This window comes from Bactrocera tryoni, unplaced genomic scaffold, assembly GCF_016617805.1.
Source record: "Bactrocera tryoni isolate S06 unplaced genomic scaffold, CSIRO_BtryS06_freeze2 scaffold_11, whole genome shotgun sequence".
Taxonomy (NCBI): domain Eukaryota; kingdom Metazoa; phylum Arthropoda; class Insecta; order Diptera; family Tephritidae; genus Bactrocera; species Bactrocera tryoni.
The window spans coordinates 11,103,755-11,124,884 of NW_024395824.1; the positions used below are offsets into that span (position 1 = coordinate 11,103,755).

General features: G+C 34.7%; 3 protein-coding genes across 3 annotated transcripts; 1 reads left to right on the top strand and 2 right to left on the bottom strand.

Annotated features, from left to right (window-relative positions):
- Positions 1 to 646: 646 nt before the first annotated feature.
- On the bottom strand, positions 647 to 1,174 carry LOC120779766. Its single transcript, XM_040112146.1, has 2 exons — positions 950 to 1,174; positions 647 to 885 (listed from the first exon to the last, which is right to left on the bottom strand). The coding sequence occupies exons 1-2, from the start codon at positions 1,029 to 1,031 to the stop codon at positions 647 to 649; spliced, it is 321 nt and encodes a 106-aa protein (XP_039968080.1). The 5' UTR covers positions 1,032 to 1,174.
- Positions 1,175 to 2,414: 1,240 nt separating this feature from the next.
- On the bottom strand, positions 2,415 to 4,222 carry LOC120779717. The gene is made up of 2 exons (XM_040112081.1): positions 4,133 to 4,222; positions 2,415 to 3,089 (listed from the first exon to the last, which is right to left on the bottom strand). Exons 1-2 carry the CDS (start codon positions 4,155 to 4,157, stop codon positions 2,590 to 2,592), a joined length of 525 nt encoding a protein of 174 aa, XP_039968015.1. The 5' UTR covers positions 4,158 to 4,222; the 3' UTR covers positions 2,415 to 2,589.
- A 14,619-nt stretch (positions 4,223 to 18,841) lies between these two features.
- On the top strand, positions 18,842 to 20,362 carry LOC120779581 (aminomethyltransferase, mitochondrial). The gene is made up of 3 exons (XM_040111924.1): positions 18,842 to 19,333; positions 19,509 to 19,923; positions 19,993 to 20,362. Exons 1-3 carry the CDS (start codon positions 18,851 to 18,853, stop codon positions 20,358 to 20,360), a joined length of 1,266 nt encoding a protein of 421 aa, XP_039967858.1. The 5' UTR covers positions 18,842 to 18,850; the 3' UTR covers positions 20,361 to 20,362.
- Positions 20,363 to 21,130: the final 768 nt, after the last annotated feature.

A 21,130-nucleotide genomic window follows, 5' to 3' on the forward strand; every position in this document is an offset into this window, starting at 1 on the left:
CGTCCATCCGGACAACATGACCTAGCCAACGTAGCCGCTGTCTTTTAATTCACCGAACTGGCGAACGACTGGCGCGCTGTTGTTAACTCGGCTATAACCGCGTAGGCGGTATTTACGTCAGAAAAGAAAAAGAAGCACATAAACCTACAACTTTGGAAGAATAATATTCTTATACAAAATTTTCCGCTTTACACAAAAGTTCTTGATAAATTTGGTCATAACAACATTCCTTTAAGAGTTATACATCAAATGACCTTAGCCTTCATATAAGTGATTTATACAATTTCTAAGTCTAAAAACAACACTTTTCTATACTCCCTCAAAACGATTCGTAATAATACATACATAAAAGTCAATTTGAGCTTTTATACCATTCGATGGGTTCCGGAAAGGCAAAAATTTAGTGACGTTGGAATTGTATAAGTTAACGCTAAATAAATTTCGTACCACAATACTCCACACGCGCAAAATCAATTTTAATGACCAAACGTCTTACAGACTGTGTGAACGGAAAACAACTAAGCGATACTGACACCTTGCTTCGCTGCGGCAGCATTGTTGCTAAACAAGGATAGTTGAAGGATATAATATTTCAGAATCTTATAATGCCCCTTTAAACTGGGAAGCTATTGTGAAATGTCTACATTTACATTATGCAGATAAAAGGGACATTGCTAACTTGGAATAGCAACAATATATAGTTGAACTCAAAGAATTCTATGCGCAACATTTGTCGCATGCGGCCACTATCAAATCTGGGAAGAACATTATTGACCCATTGCGAAGACTTTGGTATACCCAAATGGGTACTTCTCCGATTAGCTATAATAAGCGCTGCATCAATGGCAAATTTTATTAGGATATCGTCATCCTCTTCGTCACTGCCTTTAACAAAATTGTAAAAAAAAACTTCGGTAGGTAATTTTATGTAATAAGTATATATACAGACTAGAATCATTAGCGGTTATGTCCAGTATACATTTGTAGCTGAGTGCGTTCAATATATTTTGCTTTCCATTTAAATGAGACATTTTTATTCAAGAATTAAAAATTAATTTGCTATAAAAATATTGCGAATTGCGTTTACCTTCTGTATTTCTGTGTTGCTTTCCATTTTTTCTAAACGCGAATAGTCAGCTGATCAAAGTTGCCACTTTACCAGGAAACAAAAACACGAAGTAAAGTAGAGTAATTTTGCCTAAGGCTGTTATTTCGAACTTGTATAGCAAACAACAACAAACAAAGTTACCACGTGGTAAAATGTTTTGAAGTTAACAGATGGCAAAATTAACACATCAGATAATATAGAACTGTGAACACCCTAATTATCCTTAATCAAGCAAGACCCTGTTTTCCAAAATAAAAATTTTGTTCCACAATTACCAATCGATCTTCAACTAAAGATAACACTTTTTCGTCTGGGATCAAGTGGAGAGAGTGCCTCTATTAGAAAGATTGCAACATTGTTCGGAATAGGCGATGGCGGAACAGTTACCAAAGTGACAGAGCGGGTTATTACCGCATTGATTAATTTAAAATCTACATTTTTATGTTGGCCATCTAGAGAAGAAAGGCGAAAGATTGTCACAAAAACAATGAAAGAGCTTCCAGGATGTATTGGCTATGTTGACGGTACTGAAATCAGATTAGCAGAGTCGCCTTCAAAAGATCACGAACTATACTTCTCTCGCAAAAAACAGTATGCCATAAAAATGCAAGTAGTATGTGACTATTCACTAAGAATTAGACAAGCGACAATAGGATACCGAGGAAGCGTGCATGATGCAAAAATTTTTGCCGAATCTGCAATAGGTAAAGGCCCACAAAATTATTTCTGTCATCGGGAATGGATTGCTGCCGATTCGGCATATCCGCTAAGCCAACATCTTATTACACCTTTTCGACAAAACAGTACTGAGCAGTCAAAAGAAATGAGAGATGCATTCAATCAATATTTCTCTAAATATAGAGTACGTGTAGAAAATTGTTTTGGGAAATTAAGTAAGAAAAATTTTGCAGTTTAAAAAGAACTACGGTTCCGATTAACGAACGAAACCAATTATAAAAATTGTTGCAGATGGATTTTGGCATGTTGTATCCTTCACAACATGCTGCTACAATTTAACTTAGACGAAAATCCTAGTTTAGAAAAGCCAAGAAGAAACAGATCTTCCTAACAAGAAATTTGCAGCAGGAACACGACGACCTAAGAAAAAGCTCTCATCAATATTTTGTAAACAACAAAGATATAATTATTTAATTTTATGTAGTATATATGTATAGTTTTATTTTTTAATTTTAATTCCTCCATTGCTATTCGTTTGCAAAAGAGGTTTTTATCAACACAGGCTTCAGTTATTTAAATTGAATTAGTTTCGTATAGAAATCTAAACTTTACAAATTTTCATCGAAATATTCCACCTTTTATTCGACATTTTTAGCCTTTTTGGTATGCAGTTCAATAGCCTATTAAATTTTATTGAAACAAAAGATGTTTAATATTTTTCTAATGAAGGTGTTATACATGTTTTCTTCATATAACGCGATTTATTTTCTATATGGAAGAAAATACTTAGGCCTGCGACATTTTTATTGCATTATTTTCATTTTTTCCATTTCAATTCTTTCTTTCATTTCCAATTCTTTCATAGCTATTCTCTCCCTCATTTGAATTTCCATAACTTGAATTTCCCTGTCAGCTTTTTTTTCTACCAACTCTTTTTCAAATTTTTCTTTATCAAACAACAATTGTTGCTCTTTTAGCATTAATTCATTTTCCCTCATCTTAAATTCCTTCTCGATTCTGTCTTTTTTTGCATCCAATAAGCTGGAGTGTACATCGAGAACGTCTGATAAGGCTGTACGCGAATATATACCCTTTCGGACAGCCTTTGACGTAGAAGGGGTGACCAGAAGCTCGGGTAATGCCACGATTTCCTCGACGATTATATCGGAGGACGTGGCAACTTCTGGTGAACCAGTACATGCAATGTCCTCGGTATCCAATACAAGGCAGTTTGAAGTGAGCTCCCTATAGCCAAAAATGTCTTCTAAGTCATCGTACCGGGGACACATCCTAACAATCGCGTCTAAAAATTAAGTGTATTTGTAGGATATATATCGGGTGATTTTTTAAGAGCTTGATAACTTTTTAAAAAAAAAAAACGCATAAAATTTGCAAAATCTCATCGGTTCTTTATTTGAAACGTTAGATTGGTTCATGACATTTACTTTTTGATGATAATTTCATTTAAATGTTGACCGCGGCTGCGTCTTAGGTGGTCCATTCGGAAAGTCCAATTTTGGGCAACTTTTTCGAGCATTTCGGCCGGAATAGCCCGAATTTCTTCGGAAATGTTGTCTTCCAAAGCTGGAATAGTTGCTGGCTTATTTCTGTAGACTTTAGACTTGACGTAGCCCCACAAAAAATAGTCTAAAGGCGTTAAATCGCATGATCTTGGTGGCCAACTGCCCATGCATCCCGAAATATGCACTGTTTGGTGTGGTTTGTACGCTGGTGGAATCATTGGACCGTATTTTTCAAAGATGCTGTTGGACGCAACGTTACGGTGAATGGCGATCGCTATCGTTCGATGCTAACAAACTTTTTGTTGCCAAAATGGAAGAACTGAACTTGGCTGACATGTGGTTTCAACAAGATGGCGCTACATGCCACACAGCTCGCGATTCTATGGCCATTTTGAGGGGAAAACTTCGGAGAACATTCATCTCAAGAAATGGACCCGTAAGTTGGCCACCAAGATCATAAAGCGATTTAACGCCTTTAGACTATTTTTGTGGGGCTACGTCAAGTCTAAAGTCTACAGAAATAAGCCAGCAACTATTCCAGCTTTGGAAGATAACATTTCCGAAGAAATTCGGGCTATTCCGGCCGAAATGCTCGAAAAAGTTGCCCAAAATTGGACTTTCCGAATGGACCACCTAAGACGCAGCCGCGGTCAACATTTAAATGAAATTATCTTCAAAAAGTAAATGTCATGAACCAATCTAACGTTTCAAATAAAGAACCGATGAGATTTTGCAAATTTTATGCGTTTTTTTTTAAAAAAAGTTATCAAGCTCTTAAAAAATCACCCGATACATTTAAAAATTTATGATGTGTAGAACCTACTTTTGGTAGTGTCACAATTATCCATGGTGCCACTTCCCGTTGTATTTTGCCAGGACTTGGCCTTGGTGTACTGCAATCTTAAGTTTTTTACCTTGCAACGCACCAGAGTCAATGCAAGTCGCTGCCAGTTTGGTTTAAAAAATCTTATAATAATGTTGGGCCGTTGGTTTCTCTAGTGGCCTATTGTCCCTCAAAAAGTTGATTAAACTTTCATTTTCGTTGTCGGTCCACTTTCTGTAGGGAGCCTTTTCAAACACGCTTATGTACAACCTGCAATAGAACAATTATAGGCAGAATATTTTCATATTTATATTTAAAAATATTGCGAATTGCGTTTACCTTCTGTATTTCTGTGTTGCTTTCCATTTTTTCTAAACGCGAATAGTCAGCTGATCAAAGTTGCCACTTTACCAGGAAACAAAACACTAATTGTGCGTTCACAGTTTAAATGTCAAATATCGGGCAAAGTTGCCACATATGAAATTTCCCATAAACTGTGAATACAATAATAGAAATAAAGCATTAGATACCTTTGACAGAGGACTGAGAGGAGACTTACCTCGCCTTAGGTATTATAAATCCCAAAGGCACTTCAGTTATACTATACCTTAAGCTTGAGAATCAACATTATAGATAACAATATTCAATTTACACTAATAATAATATTGCTCAGAAAAAACCTGCAATCTCTCCTCGTGGCAATTATTACAATCACACAATTCCACAACAATTTTATCCGCAAATAGCCTATTCATAACATAACATTCAAATCAAACAAAAAACTTAACACAACTTTCAACCGTTCAATAATCAAACCAGGATCCGACACCATTTTCCACACTATAATAATATGAAAATAGACCAAAACCATTTTCTACTAAACCACTCCTAGCTCCAATTCTCATGGAAGTTGATACTTTACATATGTAGTAAAGCTGTTAATTATATGAATATCTCAGAAATGTTAATAAAAATTTAGAAAAACGACCTCTTCCGGTATCCTTATAAACACAAAATCCTAACAAATTTCAAAGAAATTATCTTATTGCCACTGTTAAAAAAAAACTGGTGCGTGGAGTTCCTACGCGCGGAAGAAGTGAAACTTCTTAGTGATATTCCAAGAAATGCATATAATTTTGTATGAAAGAAAACTAGCGAGAGGGAAAGGATAAAAAAAAGAAATGTGGTGTCGTGGGACACCAGGTAGGAACGAAGTTCCTTCGGCTAATGTAGAATCGATACAATTTGCAAAAAACAAATTAATTTTATGTAGATTGTCTTGATATTTCTCTCAAATTTTGCTGATTAGTTTTTATTTAAGTACAGATTAGTTTTAAGAAAATTTAGGATTTTAAGAAATAATGAATTACGTAAAATAAAAAATAATTCAAATTATAACTAAAATAACAAAAAAATATGTCTCTTTATTTTTGTTTGACACCATAAAATTACATAGAAATAGAGAGAGAAGGAATGAAAGAACGAAAGAAAGAGGGAGAAGGAGAAAGGTATTATGCACTACTCGCTGGTGTATACGACTGTCGCACCTGATTTTTAAGGAAAACGAATTGAAAGAATACGACAACACAATGACACATTTAAAGCTCTAAAGCATATTCACAAAAGCGCAACGTAAACTTTTTCAATGGTGAAGAAATGTGCAGGGGAGCGAACACTTAGTTAGAGCCCGCCTAAAAGTATGCAATTAATACTTAGGATGTTCACGATAAGGTGGTTATCGGGTTATGTGGTTATGTGATTAAGCAAACAACTACAAAATGCGGTATGACAAAATAACCAACTTTGACCAACCTAAGCCCTTGTTTACAGATTATGTGGTTGTTTGCTTATTTCCAGCAGAGAACGTATAATATAGGGAAGGTTCAACTACGGACACGCGTTTGAACTGTCAAGAGCTAACAAAATCCTATTAGTGGATTTCACCACTTTTGGCTCGGCAGTAGAAATTTTAACAGAAATGAGTGAACAGAGCTTAGAATTCAATGAAAATTATGCTCAGAAATATACACTGCTTTTACAGACGCATGTTGGCCTCTTGGCTTATATTTTTATACGTTTACATGCAATCATATCAATTGATATGAATATAATTTTGCGAATTTTTGGAATTCATGCAAAATTGATAATATTATTATAAAATTATGCAATTTCCACAACAATATTTGTAGTTAACGTGCAAATTAAAGCTACCTTTTCAAATATTTCTTAGCTTTGATAATATTATATAATTTCGTATGCATGTACTTACATATAGGTATGTATATGCTATATATATGAAATATTATCGTAATATCCTAAAATCATAACATATTACAATAATAATATATGTATGTGAATCACACGTCTTATCATTTCAAACTTTCATACGCATCTATCCTGCGGATACATGTGTATGCAAGTACAAATCAATTTCAAATCAAAATATTATCATTTATCAGAAATATGAAAAGGCGCGCGCTGCTCTATATTTACGTACACACATATGTATGTATGTGCGTGTGGTATTCTCACACAAATAATATATGCGTACGCATGTATGTAAATCAAAAATACAAACATTCTTGTGGAAAAAAACAATAGTCTCAAAAATCATCATACATACTTACAATATAAGTACACATGTAAATATCGGGTGATTTTTTTGAGGTTAGGATTTTCATGCATTAGTATTTGACAGATCACGTGGGATTTCAGACATGGTGTCAAAGAGAAAGATGCTCAGTATGCTTTGACATTTCATCATGAATAGACTTACTAACGAGCAACGCTTGCAAATCATTGAATTTTATTACCAAAATCAGTGTTCGGTTCGAAATGTGTTTCGCGCTTTACGTCCGATTTATGGTCTACATAATCGACCAAGTAGAGCAAACAATTAATGCGATTGTGACCAAGTTTCGCACTCAGTTTACTTTATTGGACATTAAACCAACCACACGAATGCGTACAGTGCGTACAGAAGAGAATATTGCGTCTGTTTCTGAGAGTGTGGCTGAAGACCGTGAAATGTCGATTCGTCGCCGTTCGCAGCAATTGGGTTTGTGTTATTCGACCACATGGAAGATTTTACGCAAAGATCTTGGTGTAAAACCGTATAAAATACAGCTCGTGCAAGAACTGAAGCCGAACGATCTGCCACAACGTCGAATTTTCAGTGAATGGGCCCTAGAAAAGTTGGCAGAAAATCCGCTTTTTTATCGACAAATTTTGTTCAGCGATGAGGCTCATTTCTGGTTGAATGGCTACGTCAAATAAGCAAAATGCCGCATTTGGGGTGAAGAGCAACCAGAAGCCGTTCAAGAACTGCCCATGCATCCCGAAAAATGCACTGTTTGGTGTGGTTTGTACGCTGGTGGAATCATTGGACCGTATTTTTCAAAGATGCTGTTGGACGCAACGTTACGGTGAATGGCGATCGCTATCGTTCGGATGCTAACAAACTTTTTGTTGCCAAAAATGGAAGAACTGAACTTGGTTGACGTATGTGGTTTCAACAAGATGGCGCTACATGCCACACAGCTCGCGATTCTATGGCCATTTTGAGGGAAAACTTCGGAGAACAATTCATCTCAAGAAATGGACCCGTGTAAGTTGGCCACCAAGATCATGCGATTTAACGCCTTTAGACTATTTTTTGTGGGCTACGTCAAGTCTAAAGTCTACAGAAATAAGCCAGCAACTATTCCAGCTTTTGGAAGACAACATTTCCGAAGAAATTCGGGCTATTCCGGCCGAAATGCTCGAAAAAGTTGCCCAAAATTGGACTTTCCGAATGGACCACCTAAGACGCAGCCGCGGTCAACATTTAAATGAAATTATCTTCAAAAAGTAAATGTCATGAACCAATCTAACGTTTCAAATAAAGAACTGATGAGATTTTGCAAATTTTATGCGTTTTTTTTTTAAAAAAAGTTATCAAGCTCTTAAAAAATCACCCGAGATGTGCGTATGACATTCCCACACAAACAATGCGTACACAACATACATACTCACATGCTTTCACCTGTGGATATGTCACAACAAACGTTTGAAAAAGCATCAGAAACCAATATGGCATCAGAAACCAATATGGCAGCTAAATTGCCGACGTCAAAATTTATAGTAAATTACACAAAAACAAAATTTTCATTCATGAACGCAAACATACTTTCAAAAAGCATATTCGATTCATTCATAAAAGCAGACGCTGAAATTGAAATTGAATATATTTCTGAAATGTATGAGAAGGAAAATGTGACAACCCCGCAAATATAAGTATTAAAAAATATTATAATAAAATAGACAACATAGTTTATTTGTCGAATTTCAAGTCTATAAATTTTTCAAAGAAAATATTCAATATTCTTCTGATTTTTGTGTACAGTCCATCCCGGTTAAGTAATACTCCGCTTAAATGAAAATTAAATCCCTCCCTCATCACTCTTAACAGCCTATATTATATCTTGCTGCATCTCACGGTTTGTTTTTTGAAACATATAGAAATTATTATTTTAAGTACGACTCGTTTAAGTATCCGCGGCATATTATATTTTTATTTTTAACAAACCACAAAATTCTGTATCTTTGAATGTGGCACATAACCAGTATTGACTGTATTTGTCAAGGAATGTGAAAAATATTTTGTAATTCTGAAATTCTTTTACGCAGCTGCGTCGATATGTATGCAAGCTCACGCTCAAACATACATACATATTTACGCTGGTTTGTAGGCGGAGCTGTACAGCGGCAAGGGAAGCGGTGACAATCGTTTGATTTTTTTCGGTACAGCTCAGATTTTCTACCAACAACACATTAACTTATTGACAAAACGTAAAGTTCAGCCATTGGTTGTCCGTGACAACGGAGTTTATGTATGAAACAATGGGTGTATATATTTACACATAAAGTTGTGTGTAGACAAATTTACAAACATTATGCGAATGATTCTTTCAAATTTGTTTACATGAACACAAAATTACATACATATGTATGTGAATATGTGAACTTTATGCGTACGGTTTTTTAAAATCTGCTTACATGTACACATATTTATGTATGTATATGCATATGACATTGTCTTTTAAGATGTTATCAAAACATCTAATGCCCAAAGCAAATAAAAACATACATATATAATTATATAACTTAATAAACCTGTATTAATTATAATTATATTAATTAAATATTTAAGTAATAATACAAACTTTACACTTTTTTATACATTTCAAATGATTTAATGGAATTTATCATTAAATAGGTCAAATTGCACATACATACATACATACATACTAATGCGCTTTGTTATCAAATAAGTATATGGAGAATATATATAAATGATATCCATAGCCGTTTGCGCATTGTAAATATGCGAATCTGAGGCCGTAAATTGAAATTAGCATCATTTTTCTCATTTAACACTGAAAATGCTCAATTCTGCTATTTTCGACGCTCCTGCTAAATATTGGTGAAATTCGCTAATAGAAAATAGTACCCCTACTTTTGCGGTGAAATCCACTAATAGAAAAGAGTACCCTTCCAAAAAATGAAATATCGTAAGTTTGGCAACGCGGTGAACCTTCTCTATATTATACATTCTCTGCACAATAATGTTACAGATTTTCATGCCTAATTATTTTGCAAAACCTAAAGGTAGGCTATAACTAGCGATCTTACAGTCTTTTTCTTACGGGTTTTTTCTTTTTTTCAGTTAGGTCCCGCAGCAAAATCCCTATCTTCTCCAAGCCTGCCGTAAGGAACTTCGTTCCAATATGGTGAAGTGATCAACATTTTCTTAAATTTACACACAACATCATACAGAATTCAATTTGCACCTTCTCTATGCTTTAAGCAGAGAACTTAAAATAATATTTTAGAAGTTGTTCAATTTATGATTTTCATACTCTCGCAACAAAGTTGCTAAGGAGAGTATTATAGTTTTGTTCACATAACGGTTGTTTGTAAGTCCTAAAACTAAAATAGTCAGATATAGGGTTATATATACCAAAGTGATCAGGGTGACGAGTAGAGTTGAAATCCGGATGTCTGTCTGTCCGTCCGTCCGTCTGTCCGTCCGTCCGTCTGTCCGTCAGTCTGTCCGTCCGTCTGTGCAAGCTGTAACTTGAGTAAAAATTGAGATATCATGATGCAACTTGGTACACGTATTTCTTGGCTCCATAAGAAGGTTAAGTTCGAAGATGGGAAAAATCGGCCCACTGCCACGCGCACAAAATGGCGGAAACCGAAAACCTATAAAGTGTCATAACTAAGCCATAAATAAAGATATTAAAATGAAATTTGGCACAAAAGATCGCATTAGGGAGGGGCATATTTGGACGTATTTTTTTTGGAAAAGTGGGCGTGGCCCCGCCCCTACTAAGTTTTTTGTACATATCTCGGAAACTACTATAGCTATGTCAACCAAACTCTATAGAGTCGTTTCCTTCAGACATTTCTATATACAGTTCAAAAATGGAAGAAATCGGATAATAACCACGCCCACCTCCCATACAAAGCTTATGTTGAAAATCACTAAAAATGCGTTAACCGACTAACAAAAAACGTCAGAAACACTAAATTTTACGGAAGAAGTGGCAGAAGGAAGCTGCACCCAGGCTTTTTTAAAAAATTTAAAATGGCCGTGGCGCCGCCCACTTATGGACCAAAAACCATATCTCACGAACTACTCAACCGATTTCAATGAAATTCGGTACATAATATTTTCTGAACACCCTGATGACATATAAGAAATATGGATGAAATCGGTTCCCAACCACGCCTTCTCCCAATATAACGCTATTTTGAATTCCATCTGATGCCTTCTGTGTATAATATATACATTAGGAAATGAAAATACAATTCAATACTCAAAGTACACAAATGGATCTAATCTAATTAATTTTACAGCAAAATAAAAAAAATATGTAAATTATTATCACTTTATATTCGAGAGTATAAAATGTTCGGTGACACCCGAACTTAGCCCTTCCTTACTTGTTATCTTTTGCCATCGTCGCGAAGACGCTTGTTGACAAAGGCATGCTCGGGAAGATGTTACGGCGTCTGATTTTATGAATGAAGCGAGGTCGCTTCTGGAATTTGCGCCTGCGTTTATGAATGAAATCGTTTTTGTTGTAAATTTTACTACATTTGATTAAATATCCAAATTGACTATAAATATAATGTCGGGGTGTGTTGACGTATCCCTTTCCGGCCTATAGCAAATCTACTTAATAAAATTTGTTTCTCTTTTAGGTCCTATTACTTTGGCCATTGTAGATAATAACCAATACGTTTGTTTTTTGAAATTTTCACACAATTGTTGCGTTTCGGTCTGATTTCAAATAAAAAAAAATGTTCATACATAACTCGAAATGTTCTTTAATTCAATTTTATTTTTATTTTTATTATATTTATTATTTTTCTGTATGATATTTCATAAAACAATTTTGTCTTTTATTTAAACATAAATAAATTTGACATTTGGAACAAAATCTGCGTGTCCGAGATCTACAACCAACAAGCCTACAGCATCTTGCGGATGACAAATCATGCTCAATTGGCCAGTGGTTGAACCGATCAAGCCTCTTATCGTTGCATGGCTGGGAAGATGGACGATATCTTTTTGCAAAACCTTAAGTTTCATCTTCCTCGGTTTCGGATTCATACTCAGCATGTGTCCTTTTCTCAATAGCGATCAGTTGTTTAGCTAAGCTAATTTAAAACTTAGCAGGTCATGATAATCTCCCCGAGATTGCGAGTTTATTTTGCTATGATCTCTATATTGTAGCCAAGCGTTACAGCAAACAAGATCAATGAAGTGTATAAAAACTTTTAAAGTCCATTTCCGCGTCTTGAGAAATGAACGATATGCCTCCATTAACTGATCACAATTATCCACGCCTCCCATCGATTTGTTGTATTCTCTTACTATCCTTGAGGCTGGAACTTCAACATACCTTTTTTCTTTTTTTTCCCAGCGCTTAACATTGGAAATTCGAAAGTGGTGTCGTCTTTCCTTGATAGATTTCAAAATCAAGCACCAGACCTTCAGATGTTGTTAAGACTTCATTCTTCAATCCCTCTCCTCTTGGTTTGTTAGGGAGACTTTGTCGAACAGGACAACGGCCAGTGAATGGGATCATTTGTTCTTCTATAGAATAATTATCGCCTGGCTTTCTGGGGAGGCTTCGACAAGCTGATCTAATAATTTCAATCAAAGGTTTTATTTTCCAAAAGACATTGGATTGTTTCTCTTCTTCTGTTACTTCATTGGTGTTCACCACATGGAGACACATGCGCAAAAGAAGGAAACGATCGCGACTCATTGTATCAGCAACAATAGGAAGTCTTGTTTTTTTTCCCAGTACATGCGCAATCTTGAGTAACGTATGCAACCCATTGCAACAATTATACCAAAGAAATTCTTTATTTCTCCGATTGTAGCCGCCAGTGGTTTTCCTTTCGTAAGCATATGGTACCTGTTTGTGTACTCCACTACTCTTTTTAAAAAATCGTCATTGAAATAAGCTGAGAAATAATGTTTAGGAGACTCTAAAGTTACGTTAATTTCCGCAGATTGAGAAACACTCTCTTCCAATTGTATATCAAAAGGTCTTTTCCTCCAAATATCACGGCGAGTGGCGTTTTCAGTGACATTTTGTGGTGTCTCCGTAGCGTTAATTTCGTGATCATCTTCGTCACTTTGATCGTCTAAAGTTTCATCTCCCGCAGAAGGTAGTTCCCAAGTCGCATCCACAAGCACGCCATCGCTACTAAAATCCTCTAAATCCGACTCCAATAGTGCACTAAGTATTTCGTCTTCAGTGAATTGCTCTAAATGAAAAAAAGATCATATTCATATTTCGTTAAATAAATCCTGACACGCAAATTTGTATCACGTGAAACAAAACAGTCTAAAAAACACTTGAAGTTACAAAATAAATACAGAATGCCACTTTTTAATTAAAACTTGTTCTGTTTTGATTGAGATTACACATTTTTGATAATGATTTTTACTTTTTAAACAAGTAAAATAATTTATCATACTTACTCCTCCGACTCATGTTTGCAAATGATTGAAATGCAATATTAAAATAGCAAAATTCACCAAAACTAACGGACTCCGAAAACGGTCCGTTATGTTTTTTATTAAGCAGACAGCTCACACAATTGTGCTACTCAGGTCTCATTATAATAGGGCAGATATTGAAGGAGATAATAAAATTTAAACGCACACGCACAATTGTGCGTACACGGTCGGAAATGGTTAAGGGGCCGACTGCGAATAATTGAAAGGTATTTATTTTAGTTTTAACGTTATAAATTTGGGTATATATATATATATAAATATGGGTGTGTGTGTGTTACCAATATGGGTTAATTGTATTAATGTGTAAATATATGTAATGCTAGATTAGTTAACTTAAGTGTTGTACACTGCAGTGGACTATAATTCCATTATCCTGTGTTGTTGTTGTTGATTCCCTCGCTGTAGAGTATCGCTGTTTAATGTTGTCAACATTTAAATGAAATTATCTTCAAAAAGTAAATGTCATGAACCAATCTAACGTTTCAAATAAAGAACCGATGAGATTTTGCAAATTTTACGCGTTTTTTTTTAAAAAAAAGTTATCAAGCTCTTAAAAAATCACCCGATAGTAATTCGGGATTGTACTTAACGTGTACTTTGCAAAATAATTGTTCACTTTGTTTCTTTTATCACTTGTCTAATTAAACTTCACTTGTTATATGACTCCGTGCTCGTTTGTGTTTTACTTGTTGTGTTCACTTGTATATCAGAGATCAGCATGCGCTGCTGTTTCTCTGACTTTAAGCCTACTTACATTAAAAGAAGTGGATGACTGAACGCTAGCGCAAAGCATGCAGTGCAAGCGCACACCACCACCGCATGTGACGATCAATTTAAGCCTGCATATACATATTGACTTCGGCAAAGAAGTGTTTCAAGTGTTACGCACGAGACAAGCAGACACTTTGTTTGACTTGTTGCCGAAGGCATAAGACACTGCGTTTAGCTTATTGCCGAAGGCATGACACTTTATTTGACTGTTTTTTACTGTAACAACAATTCAGCGACACTTGACCGGCACGCTTATTTCATAATTTCAGTTATTCTGTTGCGCTCGGTTTATTTACACGGAATTGAAAACTTGGCAGTTTCGTTTAATATAACTTTGTAACTTAATAAGCAGTAAGTAATATAATGATATTATTCTGTAGTGTATATTGTATGTATGTATGTGTTCACGACATATATGAGTTATTTTATGTATGGATATGTGTTTTTCTATAGATTTTATATAATGTCCGATACACAAGCTTTTTTCACTAAACAAATTGCGAATGGTGTTTAAACCTTATCACTGCAACACAAGGGAAGAAGTTTCATTTGGAATATATTGTCAGAGGTTTTGAAAACAGATGGTACCAGAGTAGAAGGGACGGTATACTGCCGCAAATGCCGCAAAGTTCTTAAATGTAATAAAAATTACACATCCAACCTGAATCGGCATCCTTGCTGCCAAGCCATCAAACATGCAGCAGTTTTAAAAACTGTAACAGAAGAAGACAAAAAAAAGCTATTGATGCATGCGCAGAATGGGTTACTGAAGATTGTAGGCCATTTTATGGTATCAGTGGTTCAGGCTTCGCAAAGTTAGTCAAGTTTTTTATAAAGATATTGAAAAAATTTCAATTTGTTGAGTAATTATCAGCAATATACTTAGGGTTAGTCCAGCTAAATGCTGTATTCTGCGCTACCACTGTACCATTATCGGGTTTCGTACACAACATGTCCGAACAAGTATTCAATGAACCAGCCGATTGATGACTGCGTCTTTTATCCACCGTTAAAGTGTAAACACAATGACTGCGACAGACTGCAGCAGCACGACAGTGAACTGAAAACGTCGTTGTTCATCTTACTACATGTACATTTTGAGAAGCAACAACAACACAATGGCCGGCATGTACACAAAACAACGCAGTTGTCCATTTTTGTATGTACACAATTTCGTTGTGGCCATACTAATTCCTTTCACTTCAATGAAATTTTAATATTTTGTTCAAAGTGAAATTTTTATGCAAAAATAAGTAAATAGGTCAATATTTTTGCTTTAAATTATCAATTGTTATTACAAATGATATAATAGAGCTATAATATAGTTATTTTATGCTTTTATTTGTAAAATAACGTCAAGTTTGTTAGAGCTGTGAATAATTTTACATTTTACATATTAGTGGCATCACCACTCTACCTCCTCTTTCTATCTTCCATTCTACTGTCAACTCTACGGTCGTCCTACTGTCGTTGGCAAAAATAGGAAGATATTGAAGTTAGCGAGAACGACAACTGTCGGCTTGCAGTCGTGTAGTCGTGCAGCTGTCAAAATAACACTGCCCTTAAGAACGTGTGTATTTTAATATTTGACAGATGTAGTTTGCAGTCTGTCGCCGTCTATGTGTTTACACTTTGATATAGGAATGCACAATTTGAGTTATTTAACAAAAACTTGTTAAAACATGATAGATATCTACGAGTACTAATAACTATTAAAATGCGTAAGTGTAAAATAGGACAGATATATGAACTACGCGGAGAGAAATATAGGACCGAGTTTGAGCAATCTTTTAATTCGTATTAGTTGATGTTCATAAGTTGTTGAGAGTCGAGAGCTCATGTAGTCGTTGTCTAAGAGGCCTCCTAGCTAAATAAAATTACAAATAACCCCCCAGGCCTCTACACAACGCCCCCATTTTCTTTTTGGGTCTCTTATCGCCCCCCTTGACACCTGCAGCGCCCACAAGGGGGCGTTATCGCCCACTTTGGGAAAGACTGCTCTAGAGCATTGATCAAACGATTTCTTGCAATGTTTAGTCTTAAGCAATTTCCTTTTTAATTCTTAACTATTTGCTTAGGATTAAAAATTGAAAGTAAATTTTAATCAGGTTTGTGGAATTAAATTAGTATTTGGGATTAAATTTCTTTTCAAATTGTATATGGGTCTACATTTTTTTATTTATTTTTTAATCCCACAATTTTCTTTCAAATGATAATTCTGTTATATTTTAATGGAATATTTGCAACCCTGTGTATTTCCTTACATCCTAAAAGCATATTATTCTTCAGAAATAGTCCCTATACTGATAGTGTTCCAAGACTAGGGTATTCCCCCAGCGTCCATTGCCACAAACAACTCTTGAAAGAGTTGAACGATCCATTGAAACTTAAGGGAAATGTATACCCAGCTACCTCTGAATCGCCCTGCATCAAATGTGGCCTTTCCATCCTAATTTCAACCTGTGTCTTTCTGCTTTGTTGTAACCACTTTAAATTTCTCCCTGTCAAATATTAATACTCCTATTTGACAGTGACAAGTGATCTGATGAGCAAATTGTATACCTTCCTATTGTACATAAGTTGTATATGACTTAACTAGGTACGATAGACGATGTGATGTCAAAGAAGGCAGCTAGGGGAACGTTTAAAATTTGTCTGATGATCCTTTAATTATTCAGACTACTTCGTATAGAGCTCTATCAAATGACTTATTTTGACATAAGCTTGCTGCATGTACGCCAGCGATTAGGTGGAATTTGCTTTTTGTAGTAGGAAACACATATATTAGATTGGTCGATATACTATATAACAAGCAAGGATTAATTTTCTTTTCTCTGTTTCGGAATAAATAAACCTTCTCTTCCTACCACTTAGTAGTATGCGAGGCCACTTTTGAAATGTTGCCAACCCACATATTCCCCTCCCTTCTCGAATTCACTGTACATAACTTAAATTTTGTGTCATAATTTAAAGCTTATTTATGACCTTTTATAAATTTTCTGTTAAAATAATAATTTTCAAGAAAGAATTGTCAGCAATTCTTACAAGAGTTTTGTTATTATTAAAATATATTTTTTAATTACTGTATTGTAATTTTAACTTTTATTTGAAAATTGAGTTTGAATTTTAAATTAACAGAGGTAAAAACAGTTCAACGTTCCAAATCCCGTTACCGGGGACTGAGGGGGCATTCCTACAGCTATGTGTCCAATATCCATAGCTTTGTATTGTAAACTGTTTATATCGGGTCGCAGTATGTATCCGTGCCAACACTGAAATTGCCTTTTAATATTTGAATATATTACCGGTGATCCATTTTATCAATGAAATGTTTTCAACACCTTTTGCACACATACAGCCCCACAATAGATTTTCACCACTCTGCTTAACCGAATCGAACATATTGTGTTTTTTCTTCGAATATCGCAATTCACTTTCCATCAAACTTTGTTACTACAATCAGGTCCAAATATGTTGAAAACTCGACCCCTCCACAAAAATTTATGCACACTTTTCTCATTTTTTTTTTATTTATAAGCTTTATTTGTGAAGTTTGCACATTCTAGGCAGCAGCTCTTAGCGTATTGCTTACAGTTTAAGGGGGGGTAGGGTTTTCAAGGTAAAAAAAGACTTTTTTTGTGAATTTATTTCTCAAATCTGGATTGAGTGATTTTATTCGGACCTTTTGTGCATTATAGAGCGCACTTTGTGGGTGGAAAAACCACTTTGTTGGTGGAAATGAAAAAAAAAAAAATTTAATAAACGTTGGGGGCGGTATTTTATATGTTAAAAATGTGTTCAAAGTTTGAAATGAATCGATGAAGTAGTTTTGAAATGACAGTGAACACGGACTTTGAAAAAGTAGTTTTGAGAAAAACACGCCTAAAGCTGCACTTCTATCCCGACCTCCCTCAGCTGTTAGAGTTAGAGCGTTAAAGGCCAGGAGACTAATAAGACGATAACTTTAAGAATATTACTTCTATCGACTTAAAATTTTAAGGACATATTCTTGAAATGTTAAACAATAAGATAAGACCCTAAAGCCGCCCCCCCCTTAATATCTGACACCTATTCCAGCATACTGAGCGAGGCTTTGATAAATTTCTGCAGCTGAAGAACGCGGATTTGCTTTAATTTTTCTCACGATAACTGCCTTATCATTTTAGCGAATTCCTCTGCAAATTGCTGTGTATGGTTGAAAAACTCCTATGTGTAACTTTTGATATTTCCTGCAATGCTTTTTCATTATTTCGAAGATCAAATATCATTTTTTTCTTCAAGAGGGGTTTCATTTTATTTTATTCCCATATTTTACACAATTTTATGAAATTTTCACAAACAAAAACAAACTGTTTTTGCAAAATTTTTATTTAGACTCAACATATAACGGCACTTTTGCAAAGCCTTTTAGAAACTAAATTTCCGAATACTTTTGTCATATTGATTTGGTCAAGTTTATACTTAAATTAAATTAAATTCATTTTTTTTTACAAACCAAGTTTTGTTTTTCATTTTAAGTCAGAGTTCGAACTTTATTTGAAGTAATTTAAAAATTTCCAAAACAAAATTCCTCAAACCAAATATCTGTTGGGTACATTTTACTAAAAAAAACAATATTTTTCGAATTATTTTGTGAGGCACTGTACATACATGTGTGTTAGACAGACTGCTACTGCGTTATTACCTCCCTTAGGTCTCCTTAAGAGTTTTGTATATAAGAAGTATTGACAATAAATCAATTGTTCATTATCAGCACTCTATTATCAGTATTTTATAAAAATTGTGAGTTCGTTTATTTACAGCTTGTCTTATCTAGACTTCATCCCGTCTTTTTAGTTCCTACCGAAACATCATAAGCAATGTTTAAAATGAACAAATTGAGCGGTATTTCTTATGCTTTCGAAAAGTTACCAAAGGGCTTTCGGAAATATTGCAGTGGAAATAACAAAATAAAAGCCCAACATACAGCTCTGTATGATTTTCATAAGAAGCATGGAGGAAAAATGGTGAATTTTGGAGGATATATTCTTCCTGTACAGTATGCGGATCAGAGTATTGTTTCATCTCATTTACACACACGCCATTATGCTTCCATATTTGACGTTTCGCACATGTTGCAAACATATGTACGTGGAAAAGATGCCATACCATGTATAGAATCTTTATGCACTGCTGATATTAAGGGAATGACTTTTGGCACAAGCTCTTTAACAATATTCACAAATGATAATGGGGGAATATTAGATGATTTAATTGTGTCCAAAATTGACGACGAACAACTGTATATTGTCTCGAATGCCGCAATGAAATCTCAAGACATGGAAATAATGCAGAAAGCCAAGGTAAATAAAAATATTACTATACTTGGTTATATAAAATTAATGCAAAGATAAAATCTTGTTTCTCTCTTCTATTCATATGTTGTACCTACTTAATTATGCTATTTATATCGTACAATATCTCAAGTAATGTTAGAGATTTCTGATACAATTCACGTAATTGTTTGCTATATTTTAGAATCGGTTTAACGCTGATGGAAAAAACGTTGACATCGAATTTTTATCTACAAGCGATCAATCCCTCATAGCTATACAAGGACCAAGAGGCGTCAGAAGTTTGGAGAAACTTCTTCCGAAACCGAAAATATTGAATGAGTTATATTTTTTGCACACGACTGTTAGTGAAGTGGCTGGAATTCCAAAGTGTCGTATAACTCGTTGTGGTTATACTGGGGAAGATGGTGTAGAGGTGTCCGTTCCTTCGACTCATGTTGAATACTTAACCGAAGCGTTGTTAGAAACAAATGAACATTTAAAAATGGCTGGCCTGGGTGCACGAGATACACTAAGGTTGGAATCTGGTCTATGTCTGTATGGCAACGATATCACCGATGAAACTACACCTGTAGAAGCAGGCCTTGCTTGGTTAATTGGTTAGATAATTCTTATAACTTCTATGCTTGTGAATTTTATTTGCCTTTATTGTTATATGGTGTACTCAGCACGACGCCGGCGGAATGAAAGGGACTTTCCTGGCAGCGACCGAATTTTGTCACAATTGAATAAGCTAACGGGAGAAATTAGTCATTGTCGGATTGGTTTAGTTATGTGTGGAAAAAACAAAACTCCTCCAGCACGCGCTGGTGTAAAAATCTATTATAAAGATAAAGAAGTTGGATTTATAACAAGTGGTTGTTTAAGTCCTAGCCTTGAGAAAAATATCGCAATGGGGTATATCTTAGAAGATCATACTAATATACCAAATAAAATGGTGCATCTTAAAATTAGAGATAATTTTTATGATGCTATCATTACACGCATGCCCTTTGTGAAACCCAATTACTTCAATAAACCGAAGAAATTAATTTGAAACTGCCCGAGACAAATTTTATGAAATTTTATTTGTACGAATATATTATTTAGACAGACGGTATGGTGGCTTAGCATGATATTTGAAGAACTTTATTATTTTTTGATGTGTTAAATTTGCGAAAATATGTTTAGTCTACAGTATTTTAGTAATGATATTTAAATAAGGAAAAATATAAGAAACAAAAGCAAGACATGATTGTTATAAAAAAAATTAACTAAAGGAACAAAAACATATTATTTTTATATATTTTTTATATGCATATATCGTTTGCTTACATTTTAAAAATGTTAATTAAAGAAGGCTTTATTTTTTTTTGTATATTATTCAATCTACGTGAAATAAAATGCAAGTCCATATTCCCTAATTACAACAAACACTTGTTTCCTGAATAAAAATAAGTTTGAAGTTAAATGTTGGACGGAGACTTTGGAAGGTCATATTCTTCCTCTTGCTTCTCAGTATTAGCAGTACTCAGAAATTATTTTTTAACGAACGTTTTTCGTGCAATTAATCGGGGAAATTAAAGTTCTATTTTTTTCAATAACACATATTTTTATCCAATTATGTTACCGCCGCTGAAGTATTAGCATTGAAAGATGACGTATAGTGACCAAACCGTTTCAGAAAATGAGAATAGAATCATTGAGGAAAAAGAGGAAAAAACAAGAAAACCATAAAGTTGCCTCAGACGGAAAATATAAAAGCTAAACTCATAAAAAACGCAAGCATCGTGTTCATTTAATCGCTGCTGTCAAAAGATTGGTGAA